This window comes from Lepidochelys olivacea (genome assembly GCF_965140295.1).
Source record: "Lepidochelys olivacea isolate rLepOli2 genome assembly, chromosome: 4".
NCBI lineage: Eukaryota > Metazoa > Chordata > Testudines > Cheloniidae > Lepidochelys > Lepidochelys olivacea.
The window spans coordinates 114,984,788-115,008,353 of record NC_140414.1 but is presented as its reverse complement, the minus strand read 5'-3'; the positions used below and the strand labels follow the sequence as shown (position 1 = coordinate 115,008,353).

At 42.8% G+C, this 23,566-nt stretch overlaps 1 protein-coding gene across 3 annotated transcripts in view; it reads right to left on the bottom strand.

The window, feature by feature from the left end:
* Positions 1 to 23,566, bottom strand: part of ADGRA3 (adhesion G protein-coupled receptor A3) — a 114,714-nt gene that overhangs the window by 45,162 nt on the left and 45,986 nt on the right. For all 3 annotated transcript variants that reach the window (XM_084625430.1, XM_084625431.1, XM_084625432.1), the window contains 3 exons: positions 22,797 to 23,010; positions 20,531 to 20,695; positions 3,066 to 3,267 (listed from right to left, as the gene is read on the bottom strand). In XM_084625430.1, coding sequence (XP_084481556.1) covers positions 3,066 to 3,267; positions 20,531 to 20,695; positions 22,797 to 23,010 — 581 coding nt within the window. The remainder of the gene's footprint in view (positions 1 to 3,065; positions 3,268 to 20,530; positions 20,696 to 22,796; positions 23,011 to 23,566) is intronic.

The window sequence follows — 23,566 nt, the reverse complement described above, 5'->3', positions numbered from 1 at the left end:
ATGTCCTGAATTCCAGGTGGTGTTTTGGTGCTAGTTTTCTAATACCATGTCGTATTGGCAACACCATTGAATTATGGTTACTGATTCTGCACGTGTATCACATAGTAATATTTGTAGAAGATTATGGTTAAGGCTCTCTCCCCTTGCTGTTTGCTTTTAATGGTTAATGGAAATTTATTCAGAATTTTCAGGAAAGTGTTTCATTTATAAACACCTACATAAGAGACCCATGGCTGACTGCAACTCCCAGGTAAATTCAGTAATTTATTTGGATGAGGTTTCAATTATGAGTGATTCTGGGTTTGAGAAACATGCAAAGAAATGAACCTTGTAGGTTTATTTACTTGTTAAAAGTAAATGCACATTTAGACTTGAGAGGATCCAGTGCTATGTGTGTGTAATTCTTTCATCCAGCATTAATTTGCAAGTTGTTTCAAAATTAAAGTTTCTTCTATATTTTTAGGAAGGCTTTTCCTTCTTTTCTTTTTCACTTTTTGTTCATTTTCTTTAATGGAATATTTCTGGGACAAAGAATAAACAGGATTAAGTGAAATAAGATTTAAGGCTGACCACATCCTGGATCATTTTCATATTACTTAACGTTTAATTTCCAGTGGACTACTGAAACTTAAGTCTATACTTATGTCAGATTTCCAGCTTTTCCATCTGTAAATGTTCATAATTCACCAAAAGGAGCATTAGTCCATTTCAATATTCTATGCAGTGATGTTTTGAAATTCTTTGCAAGTATTAGGCATAATCTGTTACAACATTCTTACAAAACATTGGTGAGTGAGAGTGGGCATAAAGAGAACCATATTAGGCCCTGATTAGAGGTTGCAAATTCCTGATTGCTGTAGCTACTCACCACTGTTTTTCAAACCCAGAGCCCCAGTTTTTGGGTGAATGACTGTCATTTAACTAATGTGAGTGACACTTCACAAACATTTATGGTTCATCATGCAGAGCACCTACAATTACATTTACAATAGTGTTAGTTAACTCAAAGTAATTGTCAAATTAACTCAAATAGCAAAGAACAAAGCACTACAATCTAGACAGAGCCTGAAACGGTCTCAAAACACAAAAACTTTAGGGTAAAAAAATGTATGGTATATTTTTAAGTATGATTAATATCTCTATTTGTAAAGTGTATCTGCATTTGTAAATAAATATTAATGATTTACAGAATCAATAAACTGTGTCTATAACAAAGTGATGTTCCAAGAGTCTGTGTGATTAAATTGGAGACAAGAACAGCTCAGAATTCAGTAAGTCTGACCCAGTGCTATACTAGACAGCTAGAGTAACCTTTTACATTTTGGGGAGGGTGTTTGAGGTTGAGACGGGGTGGACTAGGCCCAGAGGCCTCAGGTTCCTTCAACACCCATCCCAGGAAAGGAGCAGTAGAGAGGTCCTCCAAGTGGGCGTGAGTGGCTGCAGGGGAGGCAGCCAATGAGAGAGGCTGCAGGGAGCAGCCAATCAGGACTCAGCAGGACCCTATAAAAGGAGGTGCAGGGCCAGCATGAGTTCAGTCTGCTGGTAGGGACTGGGGGAGTAAGAGGTGCTCCTTGGCTGGCTGCAGGGGCTGAAAGGGATGGACAGATCAGTTGCTGGCAGGGACCCGGGGAGCCCAAGAATAGCTCCTGGCTGGCTGTCGGGACTAGTTATTGGCAGGGACCGGGGGAGTGAGGAAGGAGCTTCTGGCTTGTTGCTGGGACTCAACTAAAATGGGCTATGGGAAGTGGGCCAGGGAAATGTAGAGCAGCCATTAGTAAAGGGACATAGTGCAAGGCTGCTACACTATGCAAGGGTCCCTGGGTTGGGATGCGACGCAGTGTGTGGGACCAGTTCCCCCACACCAGCCACTGGGAGGAAGTGGCTATGCCCTAAGGAAGAGAATTAGAACTTTGGCACCCCAGAGAAGGGGGCTGCACTGAGACTGACTCAGTGGGGAGCTGGTGGTCAGCGAACTGCGGGCTCAGCAAGAAGGCTAGGGTCACTGAGGTCTCTAGGAGAAGTAATGAGTCCCTAGGTAAGATGCCCTCAGGCTTCTGCTCAAGTCTCGAGTAGGAGCCTTGCACCCTACCCAGACCAAGCCAGGGTACTGTGACAGGCACTGTTGGACTAGTTAAAAACTGAACCCAGGGAGGGCTGCAGAGGAGGACACACCAACCAAGGGTACCAGGATAGGCCCTTTCGAACTGGGTAAAGACTGAGCCCAGGGAGGGCTGCAGGACATTGGGGACATTTTGGATTATGTACCCCGGAAGAAGTTTGTTTAATTTGGCATATGGACCCTCCATAACTCAGACGGAGGACTGAGTCACTGAAGACCTGCCTGAGGAGTGCAGCGGCCGACAGAGGGCAACTAGTGGAGGAAATTGAGGAAAAAACTGCAGCATGCACACACTTGATGACCAGGGGCGCCCGTGAGAGGTGAGTGCACCCCATTACAGAGGTTGTCAGAATTCTCCAATTCACTAAAATATCCGATGGCCTCTGAAAGGAAAGCTAAACCAAATTCTTGTGTAATCCCACAGGTTCCAGTGTTAGGTTCTGAGCTGTGAAATGCTAATAAAGAGACATGATCAGATAACAAATGGTGTATACATTGATCCAGTGAACACTAGATACTTTGTAACGAAGGCTAAGACTTTGTCATGCATATTTTTAATAAAAGTCATGGACCGGTCACGGGCAATAAAGAAAAATTCACGGAAGCTCATGACCTATCCGTGACTTTTTTACTAAAAATACGCATGACAAAATGGGGAGCTGCAGGCTCTGAGTTGGAGGGTCCCCCCACCACCGCTGCAGCTGGGACTGCAGGGCGGCCCCGCTGCAGCTGGGCGCTCAGGCTCCTGCAGTTCCCAGACACCAAGGGTGGTGGGGTCCTACAACTCCCAGGCGCCGGAGGCTCAAGTCACGGATTCTGTGACTTCTGTGACAAAGTCGTAGCTCTATTGCAGTGGAGAGGCAAATTTTCAATTTTATTTTCATTGAAGATCTTGATTTAAGTTATTTTAAAATAGTTTCACAAAAGATAGAGAAGTACAAATTACCTGATTAAACATATACAGGACTCGAGTAACATCATTTGCATATTGGCACCGAGAATAGTCCTCTTCTGCCCAGAATCCTCCTCTGTCACATCTGCGCCAAGCTCTTCTCTCATCCTGAGAGTTGCCAGGATATATCCCACTGCCAGCAGAGTAACGAGTACACAGTAGGTATGCAGTAATGCCTGCCAATGTTCTAGGCCACCTACAGAGTTGAAGGCAAAAGATTAAACAAATTTACATGACAAGTGTAAAAAATTGAGTAAATAAAAAGAATTAAACACTATGGCACCAAATAAAAGACACTTCAGAACAAAATATCTGCTAACTATTTAAAAGGCCACATTGGCGAGCCTTCAGTATTTTCAGGCAATTTGTATCTGGATTTATTAACAAAAATGAGTTCTAATGTCAGTATTCTATTGTTTCTATTCTTTCATCAGTCTGCACACTGGAGAGAAAGAAAAGTTATATAAAAACTCATTAGAAAAGATTGTAATTTTGTTCCAAATGGGAATTTACTCAATTTTTGTGGCAAGATTTCCAGATTAAGTGTTCTATAATTGGATGTTACATTCACTATGAGATACTCTGCAGCTTTTCTACTTGCTCTGCTCACATGTGTCAGTGTAACTTTCAGATTTACTCCATCTGTCTGCTGATTCTCAGCTGCAGATATCAACAGAAGACAGTTCAAAGTGAGCAGAAAGCAACTGGACCAGCATCATATATCTACAACACAATTTTGATATTCTCTTATCACACCAATTTCTGCTGTCATAGTGAATAGAAATTAATTTTCATGTGAGGACAACCGCTCCTCTACACTGACAAGGAAAAGGAAGAAAAAAGGTTTCCTTGGAAGGAAACTGATGTTCTACACCCATATTTGGTTTGTGACCATGCACCCCCCAAACAAAATTCTGTATCTCTAACCTTTACTTTCTTTTTTAAAGCATAAAACCAATCGGATAATACAGAAAATGAAATGGCAACATTTATTGAGCTAATTATTCATTCAGCATGTCAAAGGAGTCCAAATGATGTATTAAAACACACAGTTAAGCTGTCAGGCTAATTAACATATTTCCATCAATACTAACAATGGAAGATTTAAAAACCATGAAAAATATCTGGCATGTCAAATACTTCAAGGCATCAACCCAACTCATAAACTTAATTAAAACGTGGTCCCCTTCTTGAGAATGAGCAATTTAAGTTTCTCTTGCCACCTACACTTTTCTACCTACTAAGGCCTGGTCTACACTATGAGTTTGTCGGATTTAGCAGCATTAATTCCAAATTAACCCTGCACCCGTCCAAACAACTAAGCCATTTTTTTATACATAAAGGGCTCTTAAAACCAATTTCTGTACTCCTCCCCAGTGAGGGGATTAGCGCTGAAATCGACATTGCCGTTTCGAATTAGGGTTAGTGTGGACACAATTCGAAGGTATTGGCCTCCGGGAGCTATCCCACAGTGCACCATTGTGACTGCTCTGAACAGCACTCTGAACTCAGATGCACTGGCCAGGTGTACAGGAAAAGCCCTGGGAACTTTTGAATCTCATTTCCTGTTTGGCCAGGCGAGCTCATCAGCACAGGTGACCATGAAGAGCTCATCAGCACAGGTGACCATGCAGTCCCAGAATCGAAAAAGAGCTCCAGCATGGACCGAACGGGAGGTACTGGATCTGATCGCTGTATGGGGAGAGGAATCCATGCTATCAGAACTACGTTCCAAAAGACGAAATGCCAAAACATTTCAAAAAATCTCAGAGGCCATGAGGGACAGAGGCTACAATCAGGGACGCAATACAGTGCCGTGTGAAACTTAAGGAGCTCAGACAAGTGTACCAGAAAACCAAAGAATGAAATGGACGCTCCGGGACAGAGCCCCAGACATGCCGCTTCTATGCTGAGCTGCATGCAATTCTAAGGGGGCCCACCACCACTACCCCACCCCTGTCCGTGGACTCAGAGGATGGGATACTCTCCGCCATGGCTGAAGATTTTGCACATGGGGAAGTTGAGAAGGACGACGAGCTTGGGGAGAGCACACAGCACACCGTTTTCCCCAACAGCCAGGATCTTTTTATCACTCTTACTGAAATACCCTCCCAACCCAATGAAGCCGGAGAAGGGACCTCTGGTGAGTGTACCCTTTTAAATATAATACATGTTATAAAAGCAAGCGTCTTTTAATGATTAAGTAGCCCTGAGGACTTGGGATGCATTCGTGGCCAGTACTGCTACTGGAAAAATCTGTTAATGTGTCTGGGGATGGAGCGGAAATCTTCCAGGGACATCTCCATGAAGCTCTCCTGGAGGTACTCTAAAAGCCTTTACAGAAGGTTTCTGGGGAGAGCAGCCTTATTCCGTCCTCCATGGTAGGACACTTTACCACGCCATGCTAGTAGCAAGTAATCTGGTATCATTGCATGACAAAGACTGGCAGCATATGGTCCCGGTGTTTGCTGGCATTCAAGCAACATCTGTTCTTTATCTCTGTGTTATCCTTAGGAGAGTGATATTGTTCATGGTAACCGGGTTGAAATAGGGGAATTTCATTAAGGGGACATTCAGAGGTGACCGTTCCTACTGGGCTGTTTGCCTGTGGCTAAAAAGAAATCCTCCCCACAGTTAGCCACGCGGTGGGGGAGGGAGGGCCACTGGAGCTGAGCTGTTCGCGTTTGGCTAGCAGGGACCTTCCCTGATACCAGCTACGCGGTGGGGGGATGGGAAAAGTGATGATCCCAGAGAACTGGATGGGGGGAGGGCGTTAGTTTGGTTTCTGCTGCTGCACGTTAACAGGAAAACTGCAGCAGTAAATGGTCTCAACGGGCTTTGCTTGGTATGGGAAAGGAGGGGGCTGCTGTTATGAAGGTTGCAGAAGCTGGAAGACTATGGCTTACCATGGCCACCTGCAAGCCGAATTCTGTTGCCTGGCTCTGCGTGTGTGATCTAACACCAAAGCCGCAGGCACTCAATCTAAGATGCAAAATGTGAGCTTGTATCAAAATCTCATGTGCTATGTAATGTGAATAGTGTTGTTCACCATGAAAGAGTATAGCCATTGTTCTGTAAAATGTATCTTTTTAAATACTTCATTCCCTTTTTTTCCTCCAGCACCTGCAAATGTTTCAAGCCCCCCTCCTCCATCCCAGAGGTTCTCAGATAAGGTGGCGAAAAAAACACACGTGCAATGACATGTTCTCTGACCTCATGCAGTCGTCCAGCACTGACAGAGCTGTGTGGAGGGACACAATAGCAGAGTACAGGACGGTGGCCGATGAACGTGAGGAGAGGTGGCGGCAGGAAAATCAGAGGAGGCATGAGGAAATGCTGGGGATACTGCGGGATCAAACTGACATGCTCCGGCATCTGGTGGAGGTTCATGAACGGCAGCAGGATCACAGACTGCCGCTGCAGCCCCTGCTTAACCGCCCTCCCTCCTCCCCAAGTTCCACAGCCTCCCCACCCAGACGCCCAAGAATACGGGGTGGGAGACTCCGGGCACCCAACCACTCCACCCCAGTGGATAGCCCAAGCAACAGAAGGCTGTCATTCAACAAGTTTTAAAGTGGCCTTTTGCTTCCCTCCTCCCCTCCTCCCGCACCCCACCAGGGCTACCTTGTGAGTTATCTCCCTATTTTTATAATCAATTAATAAAGAATACATGTTTTTTAAATGATATTGACTTTATTTCCTTTGCAAGCAAGCTGTGATTGAAGGTGGGAGGGTGGGTGGCTTACAGGGAATTAGTCAATCAAGGGGGCGGGTTTTCATCAAGGAGAAACAAAACAGAAGTGTCACACAGTACCCTGGCCAGTCATGAAACTGGTTTTCAAAGCTTCTCTGATGTGCACTGCTTCCTGCTGTGCTCTTCTAACCGCCCCAGTGTCTGGCTGTGCGTATTCAGTGGCCAGGCAATTTGCATCAACCTCCCACCCTGCCATAAACATCTCCCCCTTACTCTCACAAAGATTGTGGAGCACACAACAAGCAGCAATAACAATGGGAATGTTGATTTCGCTGAGGTCTGACATCACAAACCTTTCCCGGCCATCCCATGTTGATGTTGGTGAAACGTCCCTTGTGATCCACCAGTGCTTGCAGAACCATTGAAAAGTACCTCTTGCGGTTTATGTACTGGCTGTCCTGGTGGTCTGGTCCCAAGATAGGGATATGGGTTCCGTCTATAGCCCCACCACAGTTAGGGAATCCCATTGCAGCAAAGCCATCTAGTATGACCTGCACATTTCCCAGAGTCACTACCTTCGATAGCAGCAGCTCAGCGATTGCGCTAGCTACTTGCATCACAGCAACCCCCACAGTAGATTTGCCCACTCCAAATTGATTTCCGACTGACCGGTAGCTGTCTGGCGTTGCAAGCTTCCACAGGGCTATTGTCACTCGCTTGTGAACTGTGAGGGCTGCTCTCATCTTGGTATTCATGCACTTCAGGGCAGGGGAAAGCAAGTCACAAAGTTCCATGAAAGTTCCCTTACGCATACGAAAGTTTTGGAGCCACTGGGAATTCATCCCAGACCTGCAACACTATGCAGTCCCACCAGTCTGTGCTTGTTTCCCGGGCCCAGAATCAGCATTCCATGGCATGAGCCTGCCCCATTAACACCATGATCTCCAAATTGCAGGGGAAAGCGGTTTTAGAGAAAAGTGTGTTCAGGGCCCCATCAACGTGCTGCTGTCGCCTCCTCGCCTGGTTTTTCAGGTGCTGGTTCTGCATACACTGCACAATAATGCGTGAGGTGTTTACAATGGTCATAACTGCTGGGCTGAGCTGAACGGGCTCCATGCTTGCTGTGCTATGGCATCTGCTCCTGCTGGGGCAATCCAGGGAAAAGGGGGCAAAATGATAGTTTGCCGTTGCTCTGGCAGAGGGAGGGGCGACTGACAACATGGCTTACGGGGTTGGCTTACAGGGAATTAAAATCAACAAAAGGGGTAGCTTTGCAAGAAACAAAATAGCCCCCTCAAGGACAGAACTCAAAACTGGGTTTAGCAGGCTGTTGATTTCACGAAGGGAGGGGGGCGAAAATGAATACAAAACAAATCTGGTCTATTTCTTATTTTGATCCACTTCCTCTATCTTTATACATCTTGCTGGCAGCAGACTGTGCAGTACGACCGGTAGCCAGCGTCATCACCTGAGTGCTCGGCAGAAGACGGTGCAGTATGACTGCTGGCCATCGTCTTCTGCTGGCTGCAGATTAAAAGACAGTGCACTGCCGGTAGGACTGAATCGCCATGAGACGAAACTTAAAAGGGAAATGACTTGGCTGAGTCACTCCCAGGTTTGCCCAGGCGCCCCTGACCTCATTGAGGTCGGTTAAAAGAGCACCCTGGACTACGTCGACGACGGCTACCAGTCATACTGCACTGTCTGCTGCCAAAAGGCAATAAACTGTTGCTGTGTAGCAATGCAGTACTGCGTCTGCCAGCACCCAGGAGACGTACAGTGACAGTGAGCTGAGCGGGCTCCATGCTTGCCGTGGTATGGCGTCTGCACAGGTAAGAAAAAAGGTGCAAAACGATTGTCTGCCCTTGCTTTCAGGGAGGGAGGGAAGGCGGGCCTGATAATATGTACCCAGAACCACTCATGACAATGTTTTAGCCCCATTAGGCACTGGGATTTCTGCCCAGAATTCAAATGGGTGGCAGAGACTGCAGGAACTCCGGAAGTCGACCGTTGCCTCGGTACTGTGGACACACTCCGCCAACTACATACACTTAGAGCATTTGTGTGGGGACACACACAATCGACTGTATAAAAACACTTTCTACAAAACCAACTTCTATAAATTCGACCTAATTTTGTAGTGTAGACAAGGCCTCAGCAATTAGAAATTAGCAGATTGATAAACAGGGAACATTTTGGTTTTCAAACAGTTTGAAACCCAGCCATTTTCCCCTAAAGCAGGTAAAAAAAATTTAGACCTGAACTTAATAGTTCAGTAAATGATTACATATTTAATTACAACTATATCTAGTTTAAAATCATCTCAAAATATGTCTAAATTTCAAAGGTACATTTCTGTGTCTGAAGAAGGGATAGAATGAACACATTAGAGGGGGTTCCACAAAAAGAAGAGGAGGTGGAATTTGAGGATCATTACAGCTGTAGTTTTCATTTTCACTGGTAACACAGAGTAACATTAGCTTCTGTCGCACATTGAAGGTCTTCTGTATCATCAAATTCCTACTTCTCTTCAAAGGTCACCTTCCAGGCTCTTCAGTGGTGGGTAAGAAGATTTAAGAGCTGAAAAGAAAGTGTCTACCCTCACACATTTTGAAGAAGATATAGCAGGTTTAGGTGGAAACCTGACTGGAGCAATCTATAAATGGATGGGGATTTGATAGTTGGTAGCTCAGGGCCACATTGGCCATAGTATCATAAAAGAATCCCAAAGCGAGTAAGTCGTCCAAAGGGGAAGACTGTATCAGTTTTCAGAGTACATCAAAATAGGAGAGGGAGCTCTTCAATTTCAGTGGCAGTCAGAGGTCTCAACATTATGTGGTAATGAAGTGTTTGTCATTTTATGGTGACATGATGCAGTGTGGGAAAGAGAACAAGACGATATTTGTATATTGGGGTCATTGCTACAGTAGCTGAGAGCCAATAGGGAGAAGAAAAGAAATTTATCTTAAAGAAATTCATGCCCCTAACAGCAGGCCTGTAACCAGCCACACAAATGTGTATCCATCAACATTCACACAGTGTGTGGAGCTGTTTAGAGTTGTTTATCATTCCACCTCCATTTCTATAAATGCCACCATTTAGACTTAATCAGGATGGAAAACATGTATTGATGTCAAAACAAATCACTTTAATGGTTCTCCAAGTGCAGGGTGAACTTCCCTACGGGGCAAGGAGGAACATTCAAGGGGGCGGGGAGGAAGTACCACACTTCCAGTCCCGCTCTGCCCCCCACCTAGCTCCGTCTCCAACCCCACTTTACCCTCATTCCCTCTCCGCCACCAGCCCAGCTCCACTCTGTCCCCTGCTCCAGCCCCATCCCCAGGTTCCGCCCCCAGCTCTGCCTTCAGCCCAAGCTCTGCTGCTAAGGAAGCCTTAGCTATGCAGTAATGGAGTGGGGATGGGGGGATGGACAGATTCTGCTACTGGTTAGACTGCAAAAAGTTGGAGCAACACTGCTTTAAAGAGATTGAGTAATGGGTAAATGATCTTTCCCAGCACAGTTTTAAAATCCTAGATGTACTTGCCCACATTCGGGAAAATGTTATGACATTCCAAAAAAGATATTTTATGCAAGAAGTGCATATTATTTCTCCTTTCCTTTTGTAGACGAGTGGAAGCCAACAAAGAGACAAACATCTTTCTTTAGGCAGGGCAGATTCCCATCTGGGACATCTGTACTTCTTCCATCAGGTGGACCTAATGGGCAAGGAGGCTAGGAACTCCAGGAGTTCCTTAGCCAAGCACTAAGATCCTCCTTATGCTCTCTATTTCAGAATCTACTGTCTAGTAAATCTGTATCAAACTAGGTAAGGAGAAGGGGGAACTCCTCTAAAACCTTTTAGCAGAGCAAACCTTTACTTGGAGTGTAACCCCAGAATTTGACAGTATTGCAGTCCAGCCATTTGTGTGCGTCCAGCCATTGCTATCTGAAAATCAAATACCACATAACTAGGAATAATCTTAGGTCCTGAAAGGCAAGGTTAAACAGCTGCATGTTTTCAGTTCTGCTAAACAGAATGGGAGGATGGGACATAGTTAACGGACCATAAGAATGGAAGGAATGTTTGGATAGTCAACCTTGGTTAAGTGCCCCTAACATATACATTTTATTGTTATGAATAGAAATGCTTGAATGATAAGAGATAATGAGTAGTATGCTGAAATTAGGAGAATTGGTGACCCACCAGAGGTTACTATGGTGACCCATTAGAAGTCACTATGAGTTGTGTGTTCTCCTAGCTATAAAAGATTAGGCAAAAGGATACGCTTTGGAGCTGTCTGAGGAAGCTTTTCTTTGGGCAAGGATCTGGCACCTAAACTCCCCAGCAGCTGAACGGAAGGAGGGCTCACGGAAGGGTGGTTGCTGATTACTCGAAGCCATCTCAGACTTTGGGTAAATATAAATGTCTGGAATGCTCTGAACCTACTGTGAAAGCATATATGTATGTGTGTGCTTGAGACTTAATAAAAAAGTAGTTTTAAATAAAAGCACTGGTTTGTACCAATCATTTTTCAGATGGAAGAGCTGTGTCCCCATTAATTTATTCCTGACATTGCCTTGAGAGAAACAGTTAAATTACCACTGCTTTTGGTTCTGAGAACCTTGGGTAACAGAAAAGTGGTCCAGTTGTGTGTGTGAACTGGAAGCCTCACAAGAGGGAGAACAGGATCTCCCAGCCATCTTAGATCTACACTTGCAGTTTGAGTTATATGAGAGCCAACAGACTGAGCTTGATTCTCTCGCTGATGAAACCAAGGCAGAACATGCAGGACCTCTGATCTGAACCTCTTTTGTGGAAAATGTGCTACTAGTCACGGAGGACTCGCCTGCAGCAAAGCCAGCAAGGCCATTAAGTGGAAATGAAGGTTTTAGTGCACCTTTAATTTTCTAGTGACCTTGAAGGCATATCTTTCTCTACTTATCCAATAGCTAATAAGCATATTTGAACAACCCACTGTTTTTAAAAAGATTCCAAAAAAATCATTTATTGCTAAAAAGAGATGACCATGTAAAGGTCGAAATTATGATTTTTAAAAAAATGAACTGTCACGAAATAGAATTTAAAATAGGAAAAGCAGATTCTGTTTTATGAGCTTGTGTCTTCTTTCCCCCAAAATGAAATTAAAATATTTACATATGTAAACTACAATCCTCACACAGAACCCAATGTAAACAACTCAAAATTTGTTTAATAATAATAAATTCTGATTTAATGATCTAACATTTAGGTACTTTTTAAAAAAGTTATATTTAGGTTACCATCTTATAAATCCAGTGGGTCAGTCAGTCTTCAGATTTATTATCTTTGGCAAGTAATAATTTTCAAACCAAGTTATCTTTTATATTCAAGATATATGAATGCTGTCAGCTTAAAACTATTTTAAACATAAACAGCTGAAGGATTTATTGAAACAAAAAAGCTAGTATATATTTTGATATACATATGATTTACATTTAATTGTCATGAGTAATAACTTAATTCAAGGTTTCAGAGTAGCAGCTGTATTAGTCTGTATCCGCAAAAAACTTCAAAAACAGACTCCAACAAGAGACTGCTGAATTGGAATTAATTTGAAAAGTGGATACAATTAACTTAGGCTTGAATAAAGACTGGGAGTGGATGGGTCATTACACAAAGTAAAACTATTTCCCCCACCCACACACACTGCTCCTTAGATGTTCTTGTCAACTGCTGGAAATGGCCTACCTTGATTATCACTACAAAAGGTTTCCCCTGCTCTCCTGCTCGTAATAGCTCACCTTATCTGATCACTCTCGTTACAGTGTGTATGGTAACACCCATTGTTTCATGTTCTCTATGTATATAACTCTCCCCACCGTATTTTCCACCGAATGCATCCGATGAAGTGAGCTGCAGCTCACGAAAGCTTATGCTCAAATAAATTTGTTAGTCTCTAAGGTGCCACAAGTACTCCTTAACTTAATTCAAGGTTATTTGAATAAGACATATTAAACAACATCCACTCATGTAAAAGTTGTATTTACGAAAACAATGTTGAACTGGTCTTTATAAATTTACACGTCAACCAAACTACCACTAAATGAACCAAATATAAATATTTCTCTACCCTATCCTGCATATGCTATTTTTTGACTGGGCAAGAGCTACATTTCAGGTCTACTACTTCAGTGTTGAAACAAATTCTAAGCAGAAACAACCAGCCACTTCCAACAGTACCCTATCCATCTAAACTAAAAACTATAAAAGTAAATTCACCTAGGAACATTTACAGCCATCTGCTCAAAATAATTTCCTCTTTGAGTCAAAGCCTGATTTCCATATAGTCTCAAAGGTAAAAAATTCCTCTTTATTATTACTGTTTCAGTACTACAAATGGAAGTCTGCTATAGTAAGCCCAGCTATAGTGAACCCCCTGATAGAAAGAGAATTTTCTGAAACCTTATTTCCTTCCAGTGAATTCCAGAGGGGCAAAATCCTATTACAGTGAACAATCACTGAGCAGCACAGGTTAATTTAATGGAGTACACTTTAAAATAAGCCTTTACCATCTGTTTCTACCTCTAATGGCAAATCAGAAAAGAAAAATTCACAATTGTATCATAAAAAAACCATAAGTGATTTAAATGACTGTGTATGTTTTTTAATGAACACAGCTTGCATCTGTTCAATTTTTTTCACCTTTCAGACTCAAGACAGGAAGTAAACTCCTATTCCCCAATACAATACATTTCCCCTAACAAATAGCAATCACTCTAAGAGGAAGATTTTTACTGTGTTCCTTTATTTTCACATTACACCATTATAATTGAATTAATCAGTAATTCCATTATGGAGCTTGACCATACAAAGTATCCTTTAGACCAATACTTATGTCTCAAACTGAATTTTAGCTCAGTGAAAGTACTTTTAGACATTATAAAAAATGCATTAGAAGTTTTGGTTTGAGAAATACAAATAAATCCCTTTCCCCTAGTCAAAACATAAGCTAGTTTAAAAAAAATCTTAAAATTGTCTGGTATGTAGTCTTTTATATGTATCTCTACTTTCTAATTTTTTTAAATTGACAAATACAACAAAAGAGTTTCCTATATGCTTACATGACTGTAGCTATTTTGGGAGTCAGTGTAAACCCTTAACTAGCAAACATTACAATGAAATAAACAGGCTTATTGACTGAGTCTTGCAGGACTTCAGCACAGAACAGGGAGGCAAAGTAAGATTGAGTGACTCAACTGAAGGGAGTAGTGTGGAAGAAGAGGGGCCAAGGAATATTAAAGTACAGTAACAGTCCCCTCCCCCAAATATAAAAGTTAAAAAAGCTCCCAGATCTTAAATTTCATTATGTATTTCATCAAGAAGGATGAAGACAAGGGAAAGAGGATGTCAGGCGAAAGTGAGCTAATGGCAGAGCAAAATGCAACAAAAAGGGTGTGATGCACCCAAACAATCCTGCAAAAAATGTGAGAAAGGAGAAGTTACTTACTTGTAACTTTGAGATGTGTGGTCCCTATCTGTATTCCAAAGAGGGTTATGAGAATGCACCTGGAGCATTTCAAAGTAATAGCGTCCCTCAGTCTGTGCATGAGCTCTTGCATTGCCTCATGGTTTTGCCCCAGGTGATAAAGGGTGGGGCAGATTGACATCATCTTCAGTTGCTTCTCCACCACAGATCTACCAGCAGAGGGGAAGGAGAGTGGGATTGGAATACAGATAGGGACCACACATCTTGAAGAACCTCCAGTTACAGGTAAGTAACCTCCCCTTCTCCTTTGAGTGATTGTCCCTTTTGTATTACACCAAGTGTGATTAACAAGCAGTATCCTAGTGGAATGCAGCAGTAGTTGATGCTCACGCTGTCGTGGAATGGGACCAATAACTGATAACTCAATAACTGAGAGAGCATAATGCACCCTAAAACCTGCTTTGAGATTCTCTGTGTGGGAGATGGCCTGCCCTTTAATTCTCTCTGCTATGGCAAGAAATATTCTAGGAGACTTCCAGAAAGGCTTTGTCCTTTGTAGGTAAAAGCCCAGAGTCCTATGGACATCAAGGGTATGAAGCCACCGTTACTCATTTGAGGCATGTGGTTTGGGAAAGAAGGTTGGCAAATGTATGGCTTGGTTGAGGTGGAAGTGGGAAACCACTTTTGGCAGAAGTTTGGGATGCAAGCGCAGTGAAACTTTGTCCTTATGAAACATGGTGAAAAGGGGGTTTGCTATCATGGCTCCTAGTTTGCCAATCCTTCTTGCAGAGGTGAAAGCAACCAGGAAAGCAACCTTCATGGGAAAAAAAGAGAGGGGGGCAGGAGGCCAGAGGTTCAAAGGGAGAGTTCATTAATGATGTAAGCACTAGGGTGAGGTCCCACTGAGAAGTGATAGGCTGAATGGGTGGATATTTACGTACAAGGCCTTTCCAGAATCGGGTAGTCAAAAGGTGGGTAAAAACTGAATGTCCCTCCACCAGAGGATGGAAAATGCTAAAAGCCACTGCATGAACCCTGATGCTGACAGCGAGTCCCAAGGCCTTCAGATACAGGAAATAGTTTAAGAGCATCAGGATGCGAACAGCTTTGAGGGCAAGACTGTTCTGTGAAATGCACCCATTTAGCTTGGTAGGATCATCTCGTGGAGTCCTTCCTGCTACTGAAGAGGACATCTTGTACTACCGATGAACATTCTCGTGCTAGCACAAGTGTCCATCCAAAAACCAAGCTGTCAGATAAAGTGTCCGTGGAGCTGTGTGTCTGAGTCTACCATTGTGTTGTGTGAGCAGTTCCAGAAATGTCGGGACTGGAAGATGTTTCGACATGCAGAGGAAACCAGAACTGGTGAGGCTAGAATGGAGTGATCAGGATAACCACTGCCCTCTCCTAGAGTTTGTGAAGCACGCCTGGTAAAAGTGGTAGGGGAGGGAAAGCATAGTTGATCCGGTCCAACCAATCAACAACAAGGGTGTCGCTCTGCAAGTGGGCATCGAGTCCTCCCCTTGAGCAGTACTGAATGCACTTGGTGTTGGTGTGAGATGCAAAGAGGTCCCTAACAGGAGCTTCCCACTGACCAAAAATGTCCACCATTACCATGCCGTACAATTCACATTCATGGTCAATTGCAAAGTTCCTGCGGAGATCAGCAGCAATCATGTTCTGGGTCCCTGGTAGGTAGGCCAGCCACCAACAAGAAGCTACTGTGGGCAATGCACCATTTCCAGAGGCACACTGCTTCCAAGCACAGCATGGGAACCTTGTGCCTTCTTGCTCATTTACATAGTAAATTGTAGCTGTCAGACATGACGAGAACATGATAAGAATGGATGGATGGTAAAATATATGGCATGCCTTGCATACCGCCCAAAGTTCCAGGATCTTGATATGCATCCTACCTTCTCCAGTGATCCAAGTTCTTTGTAGCATGTGTGATACAGCATGGCCAGAGGGCAGCAGGAGAGTGTTAGAAGGGACCCTTATTCCCTGTAGAGGGAAGAAAGTTTGCTATAGATTAATTAAAGCACCTGAAGCCAATTAGAGCACCTGATAAAACCCGCCTGCTTCAATCAGACAGGAGAAGGAGTTGAAGCAGAGAGCAGTCTGGAGGGAAGCAGAGGAGAGTTTGGAGAAGTGCTGCGGTGGGCTAAGACCAAGACCCTAGGTAAAGGGACACCTGGTTTGTGCAGAGGGAGGGCAGGAAGCCCCACAAGCTGAAGGGCAGGAGAGGGAAGTAGCCCAGGGGAAGGAACTGCGAGTTCAAGAGGTTTACCGCTATCCTTAGGGCCTCTGGGCTGGGACCCGGAGTAGAGGGCGGGCCCGAGTCCCTCCTTCTCCACTCCCCTCCTCTAGGACACTAGTGGGGCAGTTAATACCGTAGTTCAGGGGCGAGAAACGGTGTCCTGAACCCTCCCCAAGAAGAGAAAGCGCGAGACCCCTCAAAGTAGTGCCGGCAATTTGTCACACATGCAATCTCCCATGTGGGCTCCCCAGCTGTCGAGCAATGCATCTGTTACGATTGTCACACTCAATGAGGACTGGAGGAAGGGCTGACCGCATCAAACTTGGAGCGGGACTGTCCACCATCAGAGGAAGGAGAGGACTTCTGGTGGGATGGTGAGAACGGTGTCCATGGGTTGGTGGATGGGGGAGTAGACTGTCCTGCACCTCCTCCAATGGGATCTGAAGAGCATTAGTTATTCTCCTGAGCAGCTCCTGAAATTGACGGTAGTCATCTGGGGGAGAGGAGGGCATCGATGACACAGCTGCATCTGGGGACAACAAGGGGACTCTCTCCAGATCCACTGGTACTGTAGGAGCCGGGCTGACTGGTGTATTGTCCAGCCCTGGTTCTGGACGTCTGCTCGATGAAGGACGGGGCAGTGAGACAGTGGATTCCTTCCAGGTTGAGTGAGATGGTTCTGAAGGCGAATATTAGGGCCACAACTCCAATCTGGCCACCTGATTGATCCTGCAGTTGTTGCGGCAACACTCCCATCCCCAGACACGGGGGGCAAGGAGAGTTGGCGGGAAACTGCTGAAACAGCATCACAAAGTCCTTAATTCTATAAAAATGACTATGAACACTAAAATTACTACAAAATCAGTAAAATCCTAACTATGTACAAGAATAAAAATAGTTTTCCTAGAAAGTTTCGAAAGTGCGTCACCAACAATGAGAGAAAAGCAGAAACTCCGGCTCTGATCTTGCGGTGGTGAGAAGGAACTCAAGACGTGGTCAGTGTAACCCACCCTTTAGCACCTTGGGCGAAACCATGAGGCAATGCAAGGGTGCATGCGTGGAACATCAGACACTACTACTTTGAAAAGCTCCAGCTCTGGGTGCACGTGCATAAGCCTCAATGGAATATAATAGGGACCATCACTTGAAGGAGAACCTGAGAAGACCCTGTCATAAATATAAAGGGAAGGGTAAACCCCTTTGAAATCTCTCCTGGCCAGGGGAAAGTTCCTCTCACTTGTAAAGGGTTAAGAAGCTAAAGGTAACCTCGCTGGCACCTGACCAAAATGACCAATGAGGAGACAAGATACTTTCAAAAGCTGGGAGGAGGGAGAGAAACAAAGGGTCTGTGTGTCTGTCTATATGCTGTTTCTGCCGGGGATAGACCAGGAATGGAGTCTTAGAACTTTTAGTAAGTAATCCAGCTAGGTACGTGTTAGATTATGATTTCTTTAAATGGCTGAGAAAAGAATTGTGCTGAATAGAATAACTATTTCTGTCTGTGTATCTTTTCTGTAACTTAAGTTTTTGCCTAGAGGGATTCTCTATGTTTTGAATCTAATTACCCTGTAAGGTATCTACCATCCTGATTTTACAGAGGTGATTTCTTTACTTCTATTTACTTCTATTTCTATTAAAAGTCTTCTTGTAAGAAAACTGAAGGCTTTTTCATTGTTCTCAGATCCAAGGGTTTGGGTCTGTGGTCACCTATGCAAATTGGTGAGGCTTTTTATCCAACATTCCCCAGGAAAGGGGGGGTGCAAGTGTTGGGAGGATTGTTCATTGTTCTTAAGATCCAAGGGTCTGGGTCTGTAGTCACCTAGGCAAATTGGTGAGGCTTTTTACCAAACCTTGTCCAGGAAGTGGGGTGAAAGGTTTTGGGAAGTATTTTGGGGGGAAAAACGTTTCCAAACAGCTCTTCCCCAGTAACCAGTATTTGGTGGTGGTAGCGGCCAATCCAAGGACAAAGGGTGGAATATTTTGTACCTTGGGGAAGTTTTGACCTAAGCTGGTAAAGATAAGCTTAGGAGGTTTTTCATGCAGGTCCCCACATCTATACCCTAGCGTTCAGAGTGGGGAAGGAACCTTGACAGACCCTTTCTACAAGCTTACACAGGGGTAGTTCCAGCATCACCAGAGTGCAAGTGTATTATAGTAAGCCTTTCAACTACAAAATAATTTAATTTTAAAAAGGGAAGGTTGAGATTTAAAATCAATCCAAAAGATAGAAAGTCACAGATACATTAGACATCATGGGTGAAATCTGGTTCCACTGAAGTCATGGCAAAACTCCCACTGTCTTCAACAGAATCCAAGATTTCATCCCAAAATGGATTAATGAGGCTAACTAAAAGTATTTCCTCATGCTTATGTATTGGTGGTTTGATTTCTATTAGCGTTCACATCGCACTCTCCGTCAGTAGCCAGTCCCAAGCCGGGGAAGCTAATGATCCAACCAGCGGATCAAATTCGGTGATGAATCCTGGTGAAAAATGTAAGGTCTTTTAGATCAGAGGTTCTCTAACTGGGAGGTGTGCCCTCAGGGATGCTGAATATATTGGGTGGGGGGAGGGGGAAGGAAAAACAAAAAAAACCTTACTGTGCACATTTTACTCACAGCAACGAATAACCAGCAAAGCAGATTCCTCCAGGCATATCAGGTCCTCAGACGGCATGGTGCATTTGACTCTAGATGGCGCCAAGCATTTTGATGGATTTCTGTTAAGCTTGCATAGCATTATACAAAATCATTGCCATCTATACGTTAATCAGTTTGCTACAATGTGGTGTGCACATTTAATACAAGATAGAAGGGGATTGATAGCTGTCTCAAGCATTCAACCCAGTATGGAATTGCTCTCCTCCAAAAAGCACTATTACACTAGTAACAACAGAGTGATGCAAATAAGCAGTATCTCACTTAAAATTTACAGAACTGTATAACTGAATGGCTCTGTTTGAGTCAATGCTTTACTGTTTTTAATATTTAAGGATTGCACTGGCAGAGTGCAATATTTATTTTCTTTTCATCTGTATACATACTTGTGTGGTGGAAGCATAAATTAACACAGACACAAAGAAGGGGGACATGATCAAATAAGTTTGAGAACCACAGTTTTTGATTGCCTATAAAGAAGTTAGATACGAGCTACAAAGAGCTCCAACTTAGGGATGGGGGGTGGAATGATAGGAGAGGGGTTTACAAAAGAAAAATACTAGGAAGTACCTTTTAAGCCAGCACAAGTAAATGAATCATAAGAAAAATGGCTATAAATGTAAGAAAACTAGCACCAATAGAAGATACACATGCTAACAACATTTTGTTTCTCACTGGGAACTACTGCAGTAAGGTGCAAAAGAGAAGTTAGAAAAAGAATTACCTTACATATAGGGAATCTAATTGTGATAGCTGGCACCTCCAGAAGTAATGTGTTAGAGTGACCAGCAGCAAAAAGATCAGAAAAGGGAAAACAGGTGAAAAGATAAATGAAGAATAAAAACAAGATAGACTGCAATAACCAACACAATGGAAAACTAGAGCAGCCACGGGCAGTACAACCATTATAAAAAGGAGATGGCACTCATTACAATTATTGTACTATTTAAAAGGACGAGATATTTCATAGTACTGTTGTAGTGATTTCATATATGGGAGACAATGAAAAACTTGGAAGTAGAATACTAATATTGAAGAAAAACCCTGTATTAGCCCGTGTTCCAACTTTAAGTTACAAGCCACTTCAAAAACTCTGTTCATTAGAACAGCTATATTTACATATTTAGAATATCATACTTTACTGTCAATTTCTTTTCTAAAGGATTCATGCAATATGGGTTAAAAGGCACCAATATTTCACAATATCACTGCTTGCATTTCTTTCAGCCATATTCTAATTTACTATAATTAGAAATGTGAGAACTCATTACATCTTATGCAAGAGTACACACCAGTAAGGTGCCTTTCAGCATAACCTCCTAATTGAAAAGCAGAATTAAACAGACAACACTTCTTCATGAAACAAATTTGCTGTCACCAACCTGAAATCTCCTTTATTGTTGACAACCCTCTCTGGAAGGCAATACTGTGCAGAGCTCTCTAACACCACAATGTCTACAGTTCTTGTATTATTCCCACGTCTGGTTTGCACATGACAACCCCAGTTGCCGGTGGATCCAGCTTGAATATTTGAGATAGTCAAGATGCTATTAAGACAAAAAAAATTATTGAACTTCAGCAAAATGTATGAAAAGCATTTATTAAAAGATGAATAGTGCTCAGAAAGACCATAGAAGCAGCTCAGTAACATGTCCGTGAATGGCCTTACAAAAACTGGGAACCAACTATCCATGAGCCCAAGAACTAGTAATTAACTGTGGCAGAGATCTAGTAGGTCATGTAATCCATCACCCTACAAAAGCAGATCTGTTTGCTATAGTTACAGACAGGCAAAACCGATTTTTAAGTTAGTTGGAAGCCATTAAAAAATTCAAAATGAAAATTTTGGCTTGAGTCAATCTGCATAGAAAAATTGCAAAAACATTTTAGTGAGTTGAAAATATCTGTTTTGGGTCTAACAAATTGACTGAGGAGGCGGGGAGGTGGTAGTCTCATAAAAGATTGTTACTTACCTGTATAACTGTTGTTCCTCAAGATGGGGGTGCAGATGTGTTTTCCACTCAGATATGTGTTCACTCAGTGCACCAAAGCCAGAGAACTTTGCCTAATGTTACTTATGGGGTAGTGCTCACTATTTAAGAGCAGAGCTACCCTGCCCCCACACCCCCACCAGTTCCTTTGTACCGAATGTCAAGAATAGAGACTCTGATGCAGAAGATAGAAGGTGGGTCATGGAATACACATCTGCACTCACATCTTGAAGAAGAACAGTTACAATACAGTACGTAAGCATCTTTTCTTCTTCAAGGGTTTGCAGAAGTATATTCCACACAGGTGACTCACAAGCAGCACTCCTAAGAGCTGGGAATCAAAGTCTACTTAAAAATGACTGCAGGACCGCCTTCTCAAACTTTGCATCTGACCTAGACACAAGAGAAATTGCATAGTGACTGGTAAAAAGTACGGAGAGAGATCAGGTAGCAGCCCTGCAAATGTCCAAAACTGAAATATCACTGAGGAATGCTATCAACGTTGCTCAGGCCCTAATCCAATGTGCCCACAATCTCTGTGGAGGCATGATCTGAGCTACTCCATATGCTGATGTAACACAGGAAGTTTACTAGGAGTCCCTCTGAGACCTTTTCCACTCTGCTTATCCAGAACACTTCATCCAGTTCTCTGGGATCCAAAAAATAGAATTCAACTCCAGATTTTGTCACTCGGGTTCCTTTATTTAGCATACAGCAAAGCTATGCTTAGTTGATCAGACTCAAGTATATGGGGTGGGTTGTGGGCATACTAAACACCAAAAGTTACACAAAAAACCTCTTCCTTTATATACATCTACACATTATATTGCATCAGACATTTTGGGATTGGTTTGGTTACTTTGAAGGAACCAATTCCTGTGTAGCATGCCCTGTTCATACATTGTTCACGGTCAACCTACTATTTACCTCATTTCTACATTCCTAACTTATCTTGTCCATTGTTAATAAATGGTTCCATGGGTATTCTCTCAGCCCTTAAATAGCCAGGGGAAGGGGCTGGAGGCACAGAGCATGAGCCGTGCTCTGAGGGATACTCCTAGGCAGAGTTCTCTGGCTTTGATGCCCTGGGTATGCGCATATCTGAGTGGAATATACATCAGCAACTCAAAGAAAAAAAATTAAGCCCAGTGTTTAGGGCACTCACCTGAGTTGTTGGAGACCCAGGTACAATTCCCCCTGTCCCATGAGCGTAGAAGGGATTTCAAACTTGCATTTCCCTTACTACAGAAGAGAGTGCCATAGGCACTAGTATATGGGATTTCTGGTGTGGGTCTCAATCTCTCCTGTTGAAGCTGTTCCAATTTGTATAAATAATTAAATAGTCATTGGAGCAGAGACTTCAACTTCAGTGCCCTACTTCTTACAAGAGTGCCCTAACCACCAGGTTATATAGGATCATTCACACTCTCTCTGGCCCAATGATTATTCACTGTCATAATGACTATGAATTGCCATTATGTAATACTGTCTGACAGGGGTCATTTCTTCCAAACCCTCACTGTTGCAGTTTATATATTCACATCAATAAGAACTGAGAAGAGACTATTTGCCACCAACCACTTTACTAAGCAATATGAACCGGGGAGGGGGGGTTTCGACTACCACTCTACGCAGATGTTTTTCACAAGGAATTTACCTTGCAATCAACGAGCAATTATGAATTATGTTCTTTTCAACAAAAATACCCTGAGATTCATCAGTTTCAACAATCTTCCCATCCTGATACCACAACACTTGCATGTCTTGATCAATATATGAAGCCATGCATTGGAAGGGCAGACTGTCTCCTTCAAAGACAACCTGACGATGAGATGGAGTCATGTAGAAAGATGGTAATTCAAGAGGAGGTTCTAGAATCCAAGAGACCAAAAAAAAAAAAAATCAACAAAACTTCAAATTTAAAAATATAGTTAGATACTATGCTTTATAGATCCACTCTGAAAAAAACCCCTTAAATTTAATAATCATCAAAATAAGAATTTTTTTTTTCTTTGGAATATAGTTTGATATAATCAGATCTCTGTCTTAGCTGGCTTTTTTAAAAAAAAGAGCTGGGAAGGATTTAAATAAACTGTATTTCATAACGACTCACATCTTCAATTGACCTCCAATGGGCTAACTGTATCTTTCAAAAACTGTATTCAGTCAGTTTAATGAATTACAGAAGCTGTTTGCCAACCTAGTTCCAAAAAAAAAAAAGCAATACAAATAAAACAAATCTGTGCATTTATATATTTCTTTTACAAATATTAAGCAACCTTCAAAATTTCAAGTGATATATGTTAATATGTTTAAGATTTACAGATAGGTAAATTTAGGCAATTTTCTCGTGATCTCAGAGTGAACTACTCTTACAGCTACAAACAGAAACCCACACTCCCAGTCCCAAGCTGCATGAACTTTACA